Source organism: Kogia breviceps, chromosome 12, assembly GCF_026419965.1.
Source record: "Kogia breviceps isolate mKogBre1 chromosome 12, mKogBre1 haplotype 1, whole genome shotgun sequence".
In the NCBI taxonomy this organism is placed as follows: domain Eukaryota; kingdom Metazoa; phylum Chordata; class Mammalia; order Artiodactyla; family Physeteridae; genus Kogia; species Kogia breviceps.
In genome coordinates this window covers 38,823,953-38,843,229 of record NC_081321.1, presented here as the reverse complement: position 1 = coordinate 38,843,229, position 19,277 = coordinate 38,823,953, and the positions used below count along the sequence as shown (strand labels likewise).

The 19,277-nt window shown below is 55.5% G+C and overlaps 1 protein-coding gene across 10 annotated transcripts in view; it reads left to right on the top strand.

Moving 5' to 3' along the window:
* KMT2D (lysine methyltransferase 2D) overlaps positions 1–19,183 on the top strand; it is a 40,551-nt gene extending 21,368 nt beyond the window's left edge. For 6 of the 10 annotated variants that reach the window (XM_067009215.1, XM_067009221.1, XM_067009216.1 and 3 more), the window contains 23 exons: positions 73–252; positions 330–466; positions 699–2,572; positions 4,105–4,228; positions 4,375–4,459; positions 4,554–4,635; positions 4,736–4,968; positions 5,069–7,852; positions 7,986–8,126; positions 8,250–8,417; positions 8,576–8,735; positions 9,357–9,432; positions 9,605–9,780; positions 9,889–10,019; positions 10,708–10,840; positions 10,918–11,045; positions 11,192–12,332; positions 13,216–13,352; positions 13,453–13,583; positions 15,260–15,545; positions 15,786–15,859; positions 15,987–16,095; positions 16,235–19,183. In XM_067009215.1, the coding sequence (XP_066865316.1) occupies positions 73–252; positions 330–466; positions 699–2,572; positions 4,105–4,228; positions 4,375–4,459; positions 4,554–4,635; positions 4,736–4,968; positions 5,069–7,852; positions 7,986–8,126; positions 8,250–8,417; positions 8,576–8,735; positions 9,357–9,432; positions 9,605–9,780; positions 9,889–10,019; positions 10,708–10,840; positions 10,918–11,045; positions 11,192–12,332; positions 13,216–13,352; positions 13,453–13,583; positions 15,260–15,545; positions 15,786–15,859; positions 15,987–16,095; positions 16,235–16,327 (8,583 nt within the window). In that variant the 3' untranslated portion in view covers positions 16,328–19,183. The remainder of the gene's footprint in view (positions 1–72; positions 253–329; positions 467–698; positions 2,573–4,104; positions 4,229–4,374; positions 4,460–4,553; positions 4,636–4,735; positions 4,969–5,068; positions 7,853–7,985; positions 8,127–8,249; positions 8,418–8,575; positions 8,736–9,356; positions 9,433–9,604; positions 9,781–9,888; positions 10,020–10,707; positions 10,841–10,917; positions 11,046–11,191; positions 12,333–13,215; positions 13,353–13,452; positions 13,584–15,259; positions 15,546–15,785; positions 15,860–15,986; positions 16,096–16,234) is intronic. The other 4 variants (XM_059080583.2, XM_067009217.1, XM_067009220.1 and 1 more) reach the window with 3 other exon arrangements.
* The last annotated feature ends 94 nt before the right edge of the window (positions 19,184–19,277 follow it).

Below are 19,277 nucleotides of genomic sequence, written 5' to 3'. Positions count from 1 at the left end.
CTCCTCTGTTTCTGTGCCAGCCCTTTGGTTTGAGTAGAATGGATTTACCCCTCTTCTCTGTTCTCTGCGCAGCGCCAGCGACTACGGGAGCTGCTGATTCGGCAGCAGATCCAGCGCAACACCCTTCGGCAGGAGAAGGAAACCGCGGCAGCCGCCGGAGCAGTGGGGCCCCCGGGCAGCTGGGGTGCTGAGCCTAGTAGCCCTGCCTTTGAGCAGCTGGGTCGAGGCCAGACCCCCTTTGTTGGCACCCAGGTAGGTAGAGTGGCAAGGGGTAGTGGATCCAAGGTATTGAAGGTGGCCCCACCTTCATCTACCCTCATCTCTCCTAGGACAAGAGCAGCCTTGTGGCGCTGCCCCCGAGCAAGCTGGGTGGCCCCATCCTGGGGCCAGGGGCTTTCCCCAGTGATGACCGACTCTCCCGGCCACCTCCACCAGCCACCCCTTCCTCTATGGATGTGAACAGCCGGTGAGGCTCCAGGGGGTGCCCTGGGGGAAAATCAAGGGAACATATTGTACCTCCATAGTGTGCTGCCTTTGATTTTCCTGTCTCTCTAATCCTTCTTCAGTATCACTTAACTTCTCTTCCCCATTCCTTCCCCCTCACCGCATTAACTCCATCCTTCCTTCCTTAGGGCAGCCCGTGTTCTAGCTCTTTTTCATCCTGCTTTCGTCTTACTGACTACTGCATATTCTTCCAGGCAATTGGTGGGAGGCTCCCAAGCCTTCTATCAGCGAGCACCGTATCCTGGGTCCCTGCCTTTGCAGCAGCAGCAGCAGCAGCAGCAGCAGCAGCTGTGGCAGCAGCAGCAACAACAGGCAACAGCAGCAACTTCCATGCGACTTGCCATGTCGACACGCTTTCCGTCAACTCCTGGGCCTGAACTTGGCCGCCAAGCCATAGGTTCCCCCTTGGTGGGAATTCCCACCCGCCTGCCTGGCCCTGGCGAGCCAGTGCCTGGTCCAGCTGGTCCTGCCCAGTTCATTGAGTTGCGGCACAATGTACAGAAAGGACTGGGACCGGGGGTGCCTCCGTTTCCTGGTCAGGGCCCCCCTCAGAGACCCCGTTTTTTCCCTGTAACTGAGGATTCTCACCGACTGGCCCCTGAAGGGCTTCGTGGCCTAGCAGTGTCAGGCCTTCCTCCTCAGAAACCCTCAGCCCCGCCGGCCCCTGAACTGAACAACGGCCTCCATCCAGCGCCCCATACCAAGGGTCCCAACGCGCCCGCTGGCTTGGAGCTAGTCAGCCGGCCCCCCTCAGGCACTGAGCTTGGCCGCCCTCCTCTGGCCCTGGAAGCTGGGAAGTTACCCTGTGAGGATCCTGAGTTGGACGATGACTTTGATGCCCACAAGGCCCTGGAGGATGACGAGGAGCTTGCTCACCTGGGCCTGGGTGTGGATGTGGCCAAGGGAGATGATGAGCTGGGCACCCTGGAAAACCTGGAGACCAATGATCCCCACCTGGACGACCTGCTCAACGGGGATGAGTTTGACCTGTTGGCTTATACTGACCCTGAGCTGGATACCGGGGACAAGAAGGACATCTTCAATGAGCATCTGAGGCTGGTGGAGTCGGCCAATGAAAAGGCTGAGCGGGAGGCTCTGCTGCGGGGGGTGGAGCCAGGACCCTTGGGCCCTGAGGAGCGCCCTCCCCCCGCTGCTGATGCCTCTGAGCCCCGTCTGACGTCAGTGCTCCCCGAGGTGAAGCCCAAGTTGGAGGAGGGTGGGCGCCACCCTTCCCCTTGCCAGTTTACCATTACCACCCCCAAGGTAGAGCCAGCTCCAGCCACTACTCCCCTAGGCCTGGGGCTGAAGCCAGGACAGAGTGTGGTGGGCAGCCGGGACACTCGAATGGGCACAGGACCTTTTTCCAGTAGTGGGCACCCAGCTGAGAAGGTCCCCTTTGGGACCACAGGAGGACCACCAGCTCACCTGCTGACCCCCAGCCCACTGAGTGGCCCAGGAGGGTCCTCCCTGCTGGAGAAGTTTGAGCTAGAGAGTGGGGCCCTGACCTTGCCCGGTGGACATGCATCTGGGGATGAGCTGGACAAGATGGAGAGCTCACTGGTAGCCAGTGAGTTGCCCCTGCTCATCGAGGACCTGTTGGAACATGAGAAGAAGGAGCTGCAGAAGAAGCAGCAGCTCTCAGCACAGCTGCAGCCTGCCCAGCAGCAGCAGCAGCAACAGCAGCATTCCCTACTGTCCACCCCAGGCCCTGCCCAGGCTGTGTCTTTGCCACATGAGGGCTCTTCTCCCAGTTTGGCTGGTGCCCAGCAGCAGCTTGCCCTGGGACTTGGAGGTTCCCGACAGCCAGGCTTGGCCCAGCCACTGATGCCCACCCAGCCACCAGCTCATGCCCTCCAGCAGCGCCTGGCCCCATCCATGACCATGGTGTCCAACCAGGGGCATATGCTAAGTGGGCAGCATGGGGGACAGGCAGGCTTGGTGCCCCAGCAGAGCCCACAGCCAGTGCTGGCACAGAAGCCCATGGGTACCATGCCACCTTCCATGTGCATGAAACCGCAGCAGCTGGCAATGCAGCAGCAGCTGGCTAACAGCTTCTTCCCGGATACAGGTAACCTCAGCTGGGGGCGCTGGCTTATCACTGTTACCACTGAATGCTCACTGAGGCTGCAGACCCAAGATCCTCCCTAGTTAAAGGGGATGGGACACAAAGAGCTTTGGCCAAATTCCATACGAGTGGTGTAAGCAGAAGCACTGTAGCTTTTAAGGGAGAATAGTGCCTGGCATACAGCAGGCATTCAGTTGTGGAATGAATGAGTGGAATAGACGCACGAAGTCTGATTAGCAAAGGCTTTGTAGCTGTGGTGAGACCCAAAGATTAGGACTTGGAGAGAAGTGGTGCAAGAAAAAGCAACCGGGTTGGTGAAAAGACGTAGTGAGACTTAGCAGCAGGAAAACCGATGGGGTATGTTTGGGCACAATGAGTGGAGACGATGGTTAGGCTGGAGCAGGCTTTGCGGAGGGAAGTGAGGGGGCGCTAACGTAGCTTTGGAGAGGTAAGAAGAGGGCCCAGACTGAAGAAGAGACCTCAAGTTATAGTAGCATCTATTGAATAATGGTGGTTTGCCATGCCAAACACTGTGCTGAGCGCTATACGTTCATTGTATGATTTAATCATCACAACAAACACATTAAATAGGTACTATTATTACCTTGGATTATAGAAAAGGAAACTGAGGCAGAGAGGTTAAGTTAACTTGCCCAAGATCACACAACTAACAGAGCTGGAATTTGAACCCTGGCCCTCATATCCTCTTAACTGTCTTACTGCCTCAAAATAACCAGGAGAGGGAGTTGGGTTAGTCCTCTTAAAAGTAGGGGGTCAGGGGACTTCCCTGGCAGTCCAATGGTTAAGACTGTGCTTCCAATGCAGGGCGCGAGGGTTCGATCCCTGACTGGGCAACTAAGATCCCACATGCCTCTTGGTGGGGCCAAAAAAAGGAAAAAAAGTAGGGAGTCAGTTAAGCTTTCTGAGCAGTGGAGAAATATACAATGTACAGGATTTTAGGAAGATTTAAGTTTTTGGTGGCTGCTGGTTTCTCTTTTCCTACCCAGCATGCTGGACAGGCAGAAGAGTGGTCTGTAGGTGATGCGTGTTGTGCCCAAAACAGCTGTGGCTTTGGGCTTTGGCACAGTGCTCACATCTTGGGTTCTTGGGCTGCGCTTAGTTGCCCTAAGAACACTACTTTTGAAGAATGCTTTCTAGGTCATAAAGTGTACTTGTATTCTGGTCACATTTGATCCTCTCAGTAGCTCCATGAGGTGAGCAGAATAAGGAATCATGATCTCTATCAAAGAGGAGAGTAAACTGAGGCCCATAGAGGTGAAATGACATTGATATATTGGCTCAACAGATCTTTACTGAGTACCTTTTCCTAGCACTGTGCAAGTAAAAACGGAGCCACGTGTCCTGTGAATAATAGAACTGAGTCACCGGTGCTGCCTGGCTCCTAGTCCAGTGGTCTTTCCACCATGCCATGCCATTGTTCTGCTTGGCTTAGTGGAGGTCAAGGTGTTGGAACAGCAGACATGGAATGGGGCATTGACCTCAATGCCCAGCTCACTTGGCTCCTCCCTCTCCAGACCTGGACAAATTTGCTGCAGAAGATATCATTGATCCTATTGCAAAGGCCAAGATGGTTGCTTTGAAAGGCATCAAGAAGGTGATGGCTCAGGGCAGCATTGGAGTGGCACCTGGTATGAACAGGTAAGACTTGCAGGGTGGGAGGGTTGGCCCTTTCTTTTTCCAGTCCTTCCCCTGTTCTTCCTGATCCTTCTTCCTTCTTGTCCCACCTCTTTGCCCTTCAACTTTCCCCATCACCGACACATCCTCTTTGCTTTGGCGGACTCCAGGCAGCAAGTGTCCCTGCTAGCCCAGAGACTCTCAGGGGGGCCCGGCAGTGATCTGCAGAACCACGTGGCAGCTGGGAGTGGCCAGGTAAATAAATGGTCAGGTGGGAGTGGGAGCTTGGGTCCTACGCCATCAGGCCACCCTTCTTAGGGCCTGGTATAGAACAGTGACCCTTTAGCAGTCTCTCTCGTCACAGGAGAGGAGTGCCGGTGACCCCACCCAGCCTCGTCCCAATCCACCCACTTTTGCCCAGGGAGTGATCAGTGAGTATGGGGATGGGGAGGAGTGTGCAAGGAGGTGGCTTGGGGTATGTGGGGAAAGAGGGATTTGGATCACCTGACACCTGCCCGCTTCCTTTCCCAGATGAGACTGACCAGCGGCAGTATGAGGAGTGGCTGTTCCATACCCAGCAGCTCCTACAGATGCAACTGAAGGTGCTAGAGGAGCAGATTGGGGTGCACCGCAAGTCCCGGAAAGCTCTGTGCGCCAAGCAGCGCACTGCCAAAAAGGCTGGCCGTGAGTTCCCAGAGGCTGATGCTGAGAAGCTCAAGCTGGTTACAGAACAACAGAGCAAGATCCAGAAACAGCTGGATCAGGTGGGGAAGGCAGACTTCAGCCTAGCAACCTGGAGCCTGGGAAGAGGGATGGCATGGGTGGGCAGGCTCCAGGCTGACCTTCCTGACCCTCCCATGTTAGGTCCGGAAGCAGCAGAAGGAGCACACTAATCTCATGGCAGAATATCGGAATAAGCAGCAGCAGCAGCAGCAGCAGCAGCAGCAGCAACAGCAGCAGCAGCAGCAGCAGCACTCAGCTGTATTGGCCCTTAGCCCTTCCCAGAGTCCCCGGCTACTCACCAAGCTTCCTGGCCAGCTGCTCCCTGGCCATGGGCTGCAGCCACCGCAGGGGCCCCCTGGTGGGCAAGCTGCAGGTCTCCGCCTGCCCCCCGGGGGCATGGCACTACCTGGACAGCCTGGTGGCCCCTTCCTCAACACCACCCTGGCCCAGCAGCAGCAACAGCAACATTCTGGTGGGGCTGGGGCCCTGGCTGGCCCCTCAGGGGGCTTTTTCCCTGGCAACCTTGCTCTTCGAGGCTTAGGACCTGACTCGAGGCTTTTACAGGAGAGGCAGCTGCAGCTACAGCAGCAACGCCTGCAGCTTGCCCAGAAACTGCAACAGCAGCAGCAGCACCTCCTAGGACAGGTGGCAATCCAGCAGCAACAGCAACAGGGCCCAGGGGTACCGGCAAACCAGGGTCTGGGTCCCAAGCCCCAAGGGCTTCTGCCTCCCAGCAGCCATCAGGGCCTCTTGGTCCAGCAACTGTCCCCCCAGCCACCCCAGGGGCCCCAGGGCATGCTGGGCCCTGCCCAGGTGGCAGTGTTGCAGCAGCAGCAGCAGCAACAGCACCCTGGAGCTCTGGGCCCCCAGGGCCCTCACAGACAGGTGATCCTGACCCAGCCCCGGGTGCTGAGTTCCCCCCAGCTGGCACAGCAGGGTCAGGGCCTTATGGGACACCGGCTGGTCACATCCCAGCAGCAGCAGCAGCAGCAACAGCACCAACAGCAGGGATCCATGGCAGGGCTTTCCCATCTTCAGCAGGGTCTGATGCCACACAGTGGGCAGCCCAAACTGAGTGCTCAGCCTATGGCCTCCTTGCAGCAGCAGCAGCTACAACAGCAGCAGCAGCAGCAGCTACAACAGCAGCAGCAGCAGCAGCTACAACAACAGCAGCAGCAGCAGCTACAACAACAGCAGCAGCAGCTACAACAGCAGCAGCAGCAGCTTCAACAACAGCAGCAGCAGATGGGCCTCTTGAGCCAGAGTCGAACTTTACTGTCTCCTCAACAGCAGCAGCAGCAGCAGCAGCAACAGCAGCAGCAGCAGCAACAGCAGCAGCAACAGCAGCAGCAGCAACAGCAGCAGCAGCAAGTGACACTCGGCCCTGGCATGCCGGCCAAGCCTCTGCAACACTTTTCTAGCCCCGGAGCCCTGGGCCCAACCCTCATCCTGACGGGCAAGGAACAAAACATTGTAGAGCCGGCTCTTCCTCCAGAGGCCACTGAGGGGCCCTCCACGCATCAGGGAGGGCCGTTAGCAGTAGGGACTGTACCAGAGTCAGTGGCCACTGAACCAGGGGAGGTAAAGCCCTCACTCTCTGGGGACTCACAACTCCTCCTTGTCCAACCCCAAGCCCAGCCTCAGCCCAACTCTGTGCAGCTGCAGCCACCTCTGAGGCTCCCAGGACAACAGCAACAGCAAGTTAACTTGCTCCACACAGCGGGTGTGGGAAGCCATGGGCAACCAGGCAGTGGATCATCTTCTGAGGCCTCATCTATGCCCCACGTGCTGGCCCAGTCCTCTGTTTCCTTAGGGGAACAGCCTGGACCCATGACCCAGAACCTTCTGAGCTCTCAACAGCCCCTTGGACTAGAGCGGCCCATGCAAAATAATGCAGGGCCACAGCCTGCCAAACCAGGATCTGTCCCCCAGTCTGGGCAGAGCCTGCCTGGGGCTGGGGTCATGCCTACAGTGGGTCAGCTTCGAGCACAGCTTCAAGGAGTCCTGGCCAAAAACCCACAGCTGCGGCACTTGAGTCCTCAGCAGCAGCAGCAGCTACAGGCACTCCTCATGCAGCGGCAGCTACAGCAGAGTCAGGCAGTACGCCAGGCCCAACCCTACCAGGAGCCTGGGACCCAGCCCTCTCCCCTCCAGGGCCTCCTGGGCCGCCAACCCCAACTTGGAGGCTTCCCTGGATCCCAGACAGGCCCTCTTCAGGAGCTGGGGGCAGGGCTTCGACCTCAGGGCCCACCCCGGCTCCCCGCCCCACAAGGAGCCTTATCCACAGGACCAATCCTTGGCCCTGTCCTTCCCACACCTCCACCATCCAGCCCCCAAGAGCCAAAGAGACCTTCCTCACAGTTACCTTCTCCCAGCTCCCAGCTTCCGTCTGAGGCCCAGCTCCCTACCACCCAACCAGGAACCCCAAAACCCCAGGGGCCACCCTTGGAGCTGCCTCCTGGGAGGGTCTCACCTGCTGCTGCCCAGCTTGCAGATACCTTCTTTGGCAAGGGGCTGGGACCTTGGGACCCCCCAGACAACCTAGCGGAAGCCCAGAAGCCGGACCAAAGCAGCCTGGTACCTGGGCATCTGGAGCAGGTGAATGGGCAGGTGGTACCCGAGCCACCCCATCTCAGCATCAAGCAGGAGCCTCGGGAAGAGCCGTGTGCCCTGGGAGCCCAGGCAGTGAAGAGGGAGGCCAACGGGGAGCCAATAGGGGCACCAGGTACCAGCAACCACCTCCTGCTGGCAGGCCCTCGCTCAGAGGCCGGGCATCTGCTCTTGCAGAAGCTTCTACGAGCAAAGAATGTGCAACTCAGCACTGGGCGGGGGCCCGAGGGGCTGCGAGCTGAGATCAACGGGCACATTGACAGCAAGCTGGCTGGGCTGGAGCAGAAACTACAGGGTACCCCCAGCAACAAGGAGGTGAGTACTCTAGCTGGAGTGGAGCAGACAGTGCGGGGCCTGGAGCCCAGGGGCAGAGTGAACAGGTCTGGGTGAAATGAGGTGAGGGCTCCGAGGGGGACAGCGGCCTTCACTATGGGTTTATCTGGCTTAGGATACAGCAGCAAGGAAGCCTTTGACACCGAAGCCCAAGAGGGTACAGAAGGCAAGCGACAGGTTGGTGAGCTCCCGAAAGAAGCTGCGGAAGGAGGACGGGGTCAGGGCCAGCGAGGCCTTGCTGAAACAGCTGAAACAGGTGACCCCCAGGAGCCAGTCCCCTGGTCCCATCCCAGGATAGGGGGCAGCCTGGCCCCCAACTGTGCAGTAGCAGAGATGTGCACGCTGCAGGTTTCCAACCTTGTCATCTTGCCCCTCCTAGGAGCTGTCCCTGCTGCCCCTCACGGAGCCTACCATCACCGCCAATTTTAGCCTCTTTGCTCCCTTTGGCAGCGGCTGCCCAGTCAATGGGCAGTGCCAGCTGAGGGGGGCCTTTGGAAGTGGGGTGCTGCCCACAGGCCCTGACTACTATTCCCAGCTGCTTACCAAGGTCAGAAAAATGGCAATACCTTTTGGGGACGATGAGGTTCCTGGGGAGGTAGAGATGGGGGTGGCAGACTTGTGGAAATCGCTGGTATAGTGTAGGGCCAGGAGATCATGTCAGTCTCCCTATGCCATCTTGCACACAACACCCCACCCCACCCCCAGAATAACCTGAGTAACCCGCCGACACCACCCTCGTCGCTGCCCCCCACCCCACCCCCATCGGTGCAGCAGAAGATGGTGAATGGCGTCACTCCATCTGAAGAGCTGGGGGAGCACCCCAAGGATGCCACCTCTGCCCGGGATACTGAAGGGACGCTGAGGGGTAAGTCAGGAACGGAGTGAGCTTCTCCTTCTCTGCTAGGTCTGGGTGGCTGGGGTCATGTGGTACAGTTTAAAATAGGAATGGATTGCGTGTTGCTCTGTGTGCATACAGTACAGGGTCCTTGAGATAAGAAGGGCCTCTTCAGGACTGATTTGTTGGAGGCAAGGGTTGGCTTCTGGAGTCTAGAGCAAAGGCAACAGGACAGGGAGAGTAGGAAGCTTTCACTTACAGGGCATAGCCCAGCTTCCTTACCCAGTGGGTACGAACTACAGTCAGATCTGGATTTGAATTCTGGCTCCTGCATTTATTTAGCTGTGTTACTGCAGCCAAATTGATTGACTTGTGTGAGCCTCAGTTTTCTCACTATGGAATAAAAATAGTGCTCGCCTAATGGAGTCGCTAAAAGACTATAAATAAAGAAGGTACTTACAGAGTACCTCTTTAGAAAGGCTCAATAAATATAGATTGTCTGCCCTAAACTGGTAGGTGGGTGGATGGGTAGACAGTGGTCATGATAGCTAAGCTAGGTCTTGTACCAGTTAGGCCTGAAACACGTGGGAGAAAGCACCATTGGCTCTGGCCACCCTCAGCCTGACTTTTCTTCTCCCACCTACCCCTCAGATGCTTCAGAGGTGAAGAGTCTAGACCTGCTGGCCGCCTTGCCTACGCCCCCTCACAATCAGACTGAGGATGTCAGGTGCGGGTGGGGCCAGAAATGGGGATGAGGAATTGGGGTGCGGGCAGGTCGCCTTATTTTTTCCCTTGGACAGTGGCAGATTTCAAGCAGGGCTGTGACATCTACTAATCTCTAGATTTGGGAGGTGGCATCTGTAGGGCCTTAGCAATGGATGTCTGCTTTTGGCCCACAGGATGGAGAGTGACGAGGACAGCGATTCTCCTGACAGCATTGTGCCAGCTTCGTCCCCCGAGAGCATCCTGGGGGAGGAAGCCCCTCGTTTCCCTCAGCTGGGCTCAGGCCGGTGGGAGCAGGACGACCGGGCTCTCTCCCCTGTCATCCCCATCATTCCTCGGGCTAGCATCCCAGGTAGAGTTTGCTCTGGGCATGGACCAGTCCTGGCCAGGCCGGGCTGCATTGTTGGGGGTTGGGGAGAGAGGCAGCTGGAGCTTACACGGGTCCCTCTTTCTCATTCAGTCTTCCCAGATAGCAAACCTTATGGAGCCCTGGATCTGGAGGCCCCTGGGAAGCTGCCTGCCACAACTTGGGAAAAGGGCAAAGGAAGCGAGGTGTCAGTCATGCTGACAGTTTCTGCCGCTGCTGCCAAGGTATGTTCCTGGGCGTGCCGCGGGGGCCAAGGGGATGCTGGTCAGTGGGCAGTCCCGGGAGCTTCTCTGGATAAATACAATCATTTAAAACTGTGTATTGAGGACCTACTGTGTATGAAAACCTGAGCTGGACTGTGGGATTAGGAAAGATGTAGCACCAAGGGGTCCCTGCCCTCAAGGGGCTCACAGTTCAGCGGTAGAGACACAAGTCAACAAATAAGAGAGTGTGTATAATGTGACGCGTCCTGCAAAACGGCATGTCCCCAGTCACACTGGGTGGAATTCTGATTTTTTGAAAATGTTATCAGGGTTTTGTGGTCAAAGGAAACTGGAAATCCCAGTTAAAATAGCAAAACAGGTTTCCTTATTACAAGCCTCTTCAGATCCTTCACTTTGCTAATGTGTATTGTGAATTTTCAAGTAGTGGATGTAGTGTGTGTCATTTCCCAGACCCAGCAGACACAGGTCTCTGTCTGTGGACCTCCCGTTAGCGCCCACAGTGGTTTGGGAGAGGCTGCCCATAAAGGAAATGCATGAGAAGAGCTGGATGGCACAGGGGCAAGACTGATGGCCATGGCCACCTGGGGAGCTGCCTTCTGAGTGTCCTTGTCCCTGCCAAGCTGCTGGTAGTTCTCACTCCACACACTCTGCTGACACAGCTGTCCCATCCCCTTTCCTGCCCTGGCAGAACCTGAATGGTGTGATGGTGGCAGTGGCAGAGCTACTAAGCATGAAGATCCCCAACTCCTATGAGGTGCTGTTCCCAGAGAGCCCTGCCCGGGCAGGCATTGAGCCTAAGAAGGGGGAAGCTGAGGGCCCTGGTGAGTTTGGCAGGAAAACTCCTTGGGACCTGCAGGGAATGATTCTGGTGGGAGGCTCTGACCCCTTCCTTCTGCAGGTGGGAAAGAAAAGGGTCTGGGAGGCAAGAGCCCAGAAGCTGGCCCTGATTGGCTGAAGCAGTTTGATGCTGTGTTGCCCGGCTATACCCTCAAGAGCCAGTTAGACATCTTGAGTCTCCTCAAACAGGTGGGTCTGTTGGCGGGAAAGGGGTGGGTATCTGGCTAGGGCTGAGAAGGCACAGGGCTTTTGGGTGAGTGGAATCTGGGTGGGAGGAGAGAGGTGACTGGTTCAGCGAGGAGCTGGCACTAATGGTACAGGGCGTCTTCCCATAGGAGAGCCCTGCCCCAGAGCCACCCACCCAGCACAGCTACACCTACAACGTCTCCAACCTGGACGTGCGGCAGCTCTCGGCCCCGCCTCCTGAAGCACCCTCCCCACCCCCTTCCCCTTTGGCACCCTCTCCTGCCAGCCCCCCTGCTGAACCCTTGGCTGAACTTCCAGCTGAACCCTCAGCTGAGCCACCAGTCCCCTCGCCTCTGCCACTTGCCTCGTCCCCTGAGTCAGCCCGGCCCAAGCCCCGAGCCCGGCCTTCTGAAGAAGGCGAAGATTCCCGGCCCCCTCGCCTCAAGAAGTGGAAGGGGGTGCGCTGGAAGCGTCTCCGGCTGCTGCTGACCATCCAGAAGGGTGGTGTGCGGCAGGAGGATGAGCGGGAAGTGGCAGAGTTCATGGAGCAGCTTGGCACAGCCCTGCGACCTGACAAGGTGCCTCGAGACATGCGGCGCTGCTGCTTCTGTCATGAGGAGGGGGATGGGGCCACGGATGGGCCCGCTCGCCTGCTGAACCTGGACCTGGACTTGTGGGTGCACCTCAACTGTGCCCTGTGGTCCACGGAGGTATATGAGACCCAGGGTGGGGCACTGATGAACGTGGAGGTTGCCCTGCACCGAGGACTGCTCACCAAGTGCTCCCTGTGCCAGCGCACTGGTGCCACCAGCAGCTGCAATCGCATGCGTTGCCCCAACGTCTACCATTTTGCCTGCGCCATCCGCGCCAAGTGCATGTTCTTCAAGGACAAGACCATGCTGTGTCCGATGCATAAGATCAAGGGGCCCTGTGAGCAGGAGCTGAGCTCTTTTGCTGTCTTCCGGCGGGTCTACATTGAGCGAGACGAGGTGAAGCAAATCGCCAGCATCATCCAGCGGGGGGAGCGGCTGCACATGTTCCGTGTGGGGGGCCTTGTGTTCCATGCCATCGGACAGCTGCTCCCCCACCAGATGGCCGACTTCCACAGTGCCACCGCCCTCTATCCCGTGGGCTATGAGGCCACGCGCATCTACTGGAGCCTCCGTACTAACAACCGCCGCTGCTGCTACCGCTGCTCCATTGGCGAGAACAACGGGCGGCCAGAGTTTGTGATCAAAGTCATGGAGCAGGGCCTGGAGGACCTGGTCTTCACTGACGCCTCTCCCCAGGGTGAGCACGGGGCCCTTGGAGCGGTAATACGGAATTGGGCAAGTGTCTCCCAGCGTCCCCTTTACGGTGTTGAGAAGAGACCTGCAGCAGGCTCCTCCTGAGTGATCTTTCTCCCCCTCTTAGGGCAGGCAGAGGTCTCTTGAAGATCTCCAGAGAAAGTGTTTTGACCGCCCAGTCACCTTGAATTCCTTGTGATTGAGGATATTTTGCTTGTCTGACTGCACATATGTCAGCTCCTTTTCCTAACTCAGTGGATCTAAAGGATACAGTTCTGAGACTCCGTCTTCCAGCTCACCCAATCTGATTCTAGCCTTGAGTTCCTTATGGTTGCTTTTCCCTGGATAAAATCTTGATCTTAGTTTCAGTGTTACTGATAAAATAACAGTAAGAGTTACATTGCAGTGAGCATGCGCTATGTGCCATGCTCATATAGGTTTTTTTTTATATAGGTTTTTTTGTTCACACAAAACCCTGCGAACTGAGTACTATTATTATGCCAAGTTTTACACATAGAGGAACTGAGTAGTGGAGAGATTTAAGTATTTGCCTTGAGGTCCTTATAATACTGGCCTGAAGGCCAGTATTAGAATTTGAACCCAAGTCTTCTCAACTCCAAAACATGCCTGTGCTGGGTATACTGGGCCCTGGGTTCATGTTTCTGTGTCACAAGGCTCTCTGATGCCCCTCCAGGGTGGGAAGCCTCCTGGCTTGTTGAGGGAGACTGAGATTGGGAGGCCAAGAGGGGCTCCTGAAGAACCACACACCCTCTTGACAGCAAGGTGGGCAGGCTACAGAAAACAAACGTAGCTTCAGGTGGAGGTTAGGGCTGAGGTCAGTGAGCAGAAGTTGCCTCTGAGGGCTGCTCTCTTTCCTTGCCTCTTAGCTGTGTGGAATCGCATCATTGAGCCTGTGGCTGCCATGAGAAAAGAGGCTGACATGCTGCGGCTCTTCCCTGAGTACCTGAAAGGCGAGGAGCTCTTTGGGCTGACAGTGCACGCCGTGCTACGCATAGCTGAATCAGTAAGGAAGGGACCAGGGGGGTGGGGCCAGGTGGGCACGGGGAAGGTTGGTTCTGCCCCAGAAGTGCTCAGGCTAAAGTGAGCATGACATGTGCCCACAGCTGCCTGGAGTGGAAAGCTGTCAAAATTATTTATTCCGCTATGGACGCCACCCACTGATGGAGCTGCCACTCATGATCAACCCCACTGGTTGTGCTCGATCAGAGCCTAAAATCCTCACACACTACAAACGGTGAGCTTGTGGGGGGTTGTTAGGGACCCTCTGGCCAATTACAAGTGTTTGGGATTACAGATCAGAGTTCCCTTGGAGAGACTGGGGGTTCACTCTAGGCCTCCTGATTAGAGGGTGTGCAGGTATCACTAGGGTATCCCTTTCCTCCCCTAGCCTGCTCAGGTATTCTGGGTTGACCTGCAGTCTAGAGATAGACTTATCTTGGGCACCCGGGGAATCGCCATTGGGGAGGTTCTGGGTAGACAGTGGTGAAATCATATGAAATGTATAAAGGACCCAGTCACCACCCACCTTTCCTGTTTTGCTTCAGGGGGCCTGTGATTCTCCCAAACCTCAGACAGACGCCCCTGAGTGCTAGGTTCTCCTTCCCTTCCCCAGGCTGAGTTGGTGTCAAAAATAAATAATTAGGAATATAATAGGAAAAATAATAAAACCTTACATTTGTATAGCACTTTATACTTTTTTTTTCAAAGCGTTTTCACATCCATTATCTCATTTGATCCTCACAACAACCTTATGAGGTAGGTAGGGCAGGTGGTATGATCCCCATTTTACAGCTGAGAAAACTGAGACCCAGAAAGATTAAGTGACTAGACAAAGGTCACAGTTGGGACCAAAGCCTTATCTCTTGACTTGTGGTCCACTGTTCTTGCTGTGTACCGCAGTAGGCTGACCTTGGTCCCTGGGTAGAGGGAGGCAAAATCCACGCTAGGAGGGCTTTCTTGAAGGCCTTCTTCGGTTGCTCCTCAGGCTGTCGTAGAGCGTCAAACTCTACCCCAGCCAGCCCTGGTCCTTGATGCTCTACAACAGTGGTTTTCAAACTGTGTGTGTTCCAGAAAGCCCTGGAACGCATAAACTGAGTAGGCAGAACTTGGCCCTCTCCATGCATAACTCCCCCTTCCCCAAATTGGATTCAACCAGAAGAGTTCTGTTTCCATCTAGTTTATGTATGGGAGTTCCGGTAATGTTTTGTTAAAGGAAAAAACAAAAAGATTTCTGCTGTATAAAAAAGAATCAGTTTGAAAACCACTGCTCTGGGATGGGCAAGAATTTGGCTGGTGCCCTAGGGTGGTGAAAAGGCATCCTCCTAGGCAGCAGTCATTCCCCTGCACTGAGCCATCTGCACAGAGCCCAATGTTACGTCAGAGAAGAGGACAGTCTAAAGAAAGGAAAGGATACTACCTTTTGGCTATGAATTCAGAGCCAATTTTAATTAAAATCCAGCCCAATGTGGTAGACATGGCCCCCATTTTCAGAGCTGCCAGTATGAGCAGGAAGTAGGACTCAGATTTGAACAAATCATGAGCTTAAATTCCAGGCCTGGGCTGCTTGAAGAACACCTCCCAGAGGTCTTGAGCATGGCCTTGAGTCTGGTTTGGCAGGAGGGTGGTAGAAGGTGGGGAGATGGGAGAGCGGGCTCAGTGTAGGGGAATCAGTGCCCCTTCCCTTCCTCCATGCCCCCCCCCCCATCCTGGGCTTTCTTTGCCACCCAGGCTGTTGGAAGGGTCCCCATAGCTAGTTGCTGCCTCACCAAAGCCAAGACTCAGATGCCTCTACTCCATTCCCAGGGCAGCACATGCCCCTAACTGGAGCGTTGCACATCCCAGGGAGGAAGCGGGTGGCGTGTGCCTGGTCTGGGGGAGAGCTGTCTTGTCACGGACTATATCACCTCCCAGGCCCCACACTCTGAACAGCACCAGCATGTCCAAGGCATATCAGAGCACCTTCACAGGCGAGACCAACACCCCGTACAGCAAGCAGTTTGTGCACTCGAAGTCATCTCAGTACCGGCGGCTCCGCACTGAGTGGAAGAACAATGTATATCTGGCTCGCTCCCGTATCCAGGGCCTGGGGCTCTATGCGGCCAAGGACCTAGAAAAGCACACAATGGTCATTGAGTACATTGGCACCATCATTCGCAATGAGGTGGCCAACCGGCGGGAGAAAATCTATGAGGAGCAGGTATGGGCTGGCAGAGGGGCCATCATGGTGCGTGGTCCACACTTAGCCAAGGGGCAAGGGGCAGGATTGGGGCCAGAGGAGCAGGTGGAAAGCTGTGGGAAGAGGAGGGGGAGAGGCAGGAGAACGGAAGAATAAGAAATGAAGATAAGCCCGCTGCCCAAGTCCACTCCTTGATCTCGCCACCACCGCTGCCATTCTCTGATATTCTTGCTCCTTCCTCTGCAACCTCTGCCTTTCTAGAATCGAGGCATATACATGTTTCGAATAAACAACGAACATGTCATTGATGCTACGTTGACCGGAGGCCCTGCCAGGTGAGAGAGGGATGAGTAAAAAGGGATTTAAGAGTCCCTGAGGGTGGCATTCTGGGGGTGGGCCAACAAGGAACCAGAATCCTCCAACCCAGTTGCTCGGCGTTTCTGACTTTGTCCCACTGCCTAGGTACATTAACCATTCCTGTGCCCCTAACTGTGTGGCGGAAGTTGTGACATTTGACAAGGAGGACAAAATCATCATCATCTCCAGCCGGCGAATCCCCAAAGGAGAGGAGGTAAGAGGAAGCATCCCTCAGTGAGTGACAAAGCAGCTCCCTCTTCTCTGCCATTTGCCAGAAGTCAAAATCCAAGGCCACTGCCCTCCCCCACTTCCTCTGGGGGACTGGCATTGATTCTGCCCTCTTCTCTTTCCAGCTGACATATGACTATCAGTTTGATTTTGAGGACGATCAGCACAAGATCCCCTGCCACTGTGGAGCCTGGAATTGTCGGAAATGGATGAACTAAGAAGCTTTGAGGCTACCAGGCAGGGGAGTCCCCCACCCCAACCTCTTCCCTGAAAGGGATGAGGGGGAAGAGAGGTAGCAGCCAGAGCCAGGACCCAGGGCTGGGGCTGCCGGCTGACCGGAGCCCCTGGAGCAGGAGGCTGGGGCAGAGGGCCCTAGGCCAAGCCCACCCTGGGCACCAGGGATGACCCTCTTCCCCGCCACTGGCCCCCAGGCTGGCATCTCTGCCCCCAGCTCCAGGAGGGGTCAGACAGAAGCAGCCATTGGGCATCTCAGGTTTGAGGGGGATATGGGCTGGGAACTACCCAGAAGCATCTGGGAGGCAGCAGGGAGGGGGGAGGAGGATGTGTGGCCGGGCCTCACAGCCCTGCTGCTCCCACCGACCTCTCTGGCCCAACTCGAGGCTGCAAAGAGACTTGACTAAGCTTGACAATCCCAAAGGCCGGGTCCCACACCTGGCCCTGCCTGCCGGGTCCTGCCCCCACCCTCACCCCCATTCCCTTCCCTCTCAATCTGTCTCTGTCTCCCTCTTCTCCTCTGTGTTTCTGTCTCTCTATGGGTTGTGTTTCCTTGTTTTCCACTCTGACAAATGCAACATGAACGGGAAAGAGGCGCCCCGCTGCCCAGGAGGGCAAGCCAGGCAAGCCGGGCAAGGAGACCCCGCACCCACACCTACCTCATTTAAGTGTTGGATTTTTTGCTGTTTTGAAATGTGAGACCCTCTCCAAGCCCCCTACTGCCCCAACCCTCTCCCCCACCTCACTGCCCTCTTCTGAGTGGGTGGAAGGGGGGTAGGAGGAAGAAGAAAAAACAACAACAAAAAATCCATCTTTGTTTTTAATTATGGGCATGGGATGGTGGTTGAGGCTAATGATGATGAAGATTGGGGATGACTGGCCCCTAGTTGCTCTAGGACTTCCTTCTCCATCTGGACATGGGGGCAGGAGGGGTGTGCTAAACTTAGGACCAGGATATCTCCCTCCGGTTTTCCCAACCCCATCATGAGCCCATTTGCCCTCCAGCCCCTGGATAGGGTGGGTGGGTGGTAGGGTGAGGGCTATCCCTGAGTGGCATGCCCATACCCAGTGAGGCAGGGTGTGGCCCGGAGCTCCCACTTTCCCTCCGTCACCAAACTGCTGCTGGTCTGGTGGGAAGGGGTGGTGATGTGGGGCTGGGGGAGCTTAGTGTCAGCGCGGGGAGGGTGGGGGGTATTTATCTATTTATACATGGGATTGTACATAGTCTTGTGGGGCATGGGGGAGCCGGCTGGAGGTGAGAACCCTCCCCTCTCCCCCCACCCCCGGGGAGAGCAAATGTAAAACTACTAATTTTTGTGCTTTATATATTCTATATAAATATATCTATTTTCTTTTTACAAAACCAGTTTATAAATGGTAGGGGGGCGTGGGGCGGACACATGGAGCTCCCCTTGTGGGGGAGCCCCCTCCATTACCCAACCTACCGCCCTTTTCCTCACCCCCTCCTCCCCACCCCCTGGCTGTGACTGCTGTAAGGGGGGGGTATAGAGGCTGGGCGATTCCCACCCCCTTTTGTATAGTTGGACTATGTTATAACGCACAAAAGTGAGCTGGCCCCAGGGGGAGCCAGAGGGTAATGGGTTCCCCTGCCTCCTCCCTTGTCCTTCCCCTTTCTGCCCAAGCTTGTGCTGCAGTTGAACCTCTTCCTGGGGGTAGGGTTAGGTCAGGGGGTGGGTGAGGCCCCAGACCCCTCTCTGGTAGGGAGCCATGGGGATGAAGATGAAGCTTATATGCAGTTCTTTCCTAGGGGCTGTGGGCAAAGGGCATTTTGTAATTAATATTTTCTTCAAGAATCAAATGTCTGGAGTGTAGGGGTGGGCTTGGTGGTGGTGTATGGGCGGGCCTGCTGGAGGGGGAGCACGGTTGCTGTTGTGATTTTAGGTTTGTTTTTGTTTGTTTTCGAATTTGGGGGGTTGCGGATTGATGGGGGTAGGGAGATTTTTTTTTTTTTAAGCTGCTTCCTCAACTGTTTCAAGCTGCAAATGTTTAACATCCCCTCACCCCCACAGAAACCACTGTAATTAAATCAGACAGTGGGGAGACTGGGCTGCTGCCCCCAAAGCCATTGGATGTTCCTTTTCCAAGAGCAAGAAAGGTCTAGGCTACAGGGAGGGGGAGATTGGCTCCTGTGAGTCAGGCTCTGGTTGGGGCTTGGGCCCTGGGATTGGGAAAAGGGGATGGGGCAGACTTTGTAAGCATATGCTAGGTATCTGATAGTCCTGTAGAATTTAGTGAAGAAACCTTATACAGTTTTTAATTTTTATATAAACTAACTCAGACCCAAGCTACAAGGTTGGAATTTTGGTTGTTGGTTTTTTTTTTTTCTTTTTTTTTTTTCCTTTTTTTTTTTTTTTTTTTTTTTTAAGTACCCCGCCTGTATAATTGCATCAGAATTCCCTCTCCCCCGCCCCGCCCTTCCCCGTGCCCCATGTTTGTATTTTGGGTTGGTTTACACTTGCACATATTCAATTTTCAGTTTTTCCCCTTTACGGTCTTCTCCCCTCACCTCCGGGACCCTCCCTCCCCCTTTTTAAAAAATAAATCTGACAAGTGTGAATCCCGTGAAGACTTTATTTTGTGTTGTGTGTATCCTGTACAGCAAGGTTGGTCCTTCGTAACAACGGATGAAATGATTCCCTTTTTTAAAGCGCCCTCTCTCCCTCCACCCCCAGCGCCCCTGTCCTTGGCATGTTTTGTATCAGCGATCATTCTGAACTGTACATAATTTATGTTGCAAGAGGCAAAGGGCAAGTTTTGGATTTTGCTTCTTCCAAGTTTGTTTTTAAACGACAAATAAAAAAAGAACATTTTAAATACAAGCGGCTCCGTCCCGTCACCCTCGCCGTCGGTGGGATCCGTTACGTGCGGGAGGACCGGAGGGGAGGGAGGGCGGTTTCGGAGGCCAGGCCATGC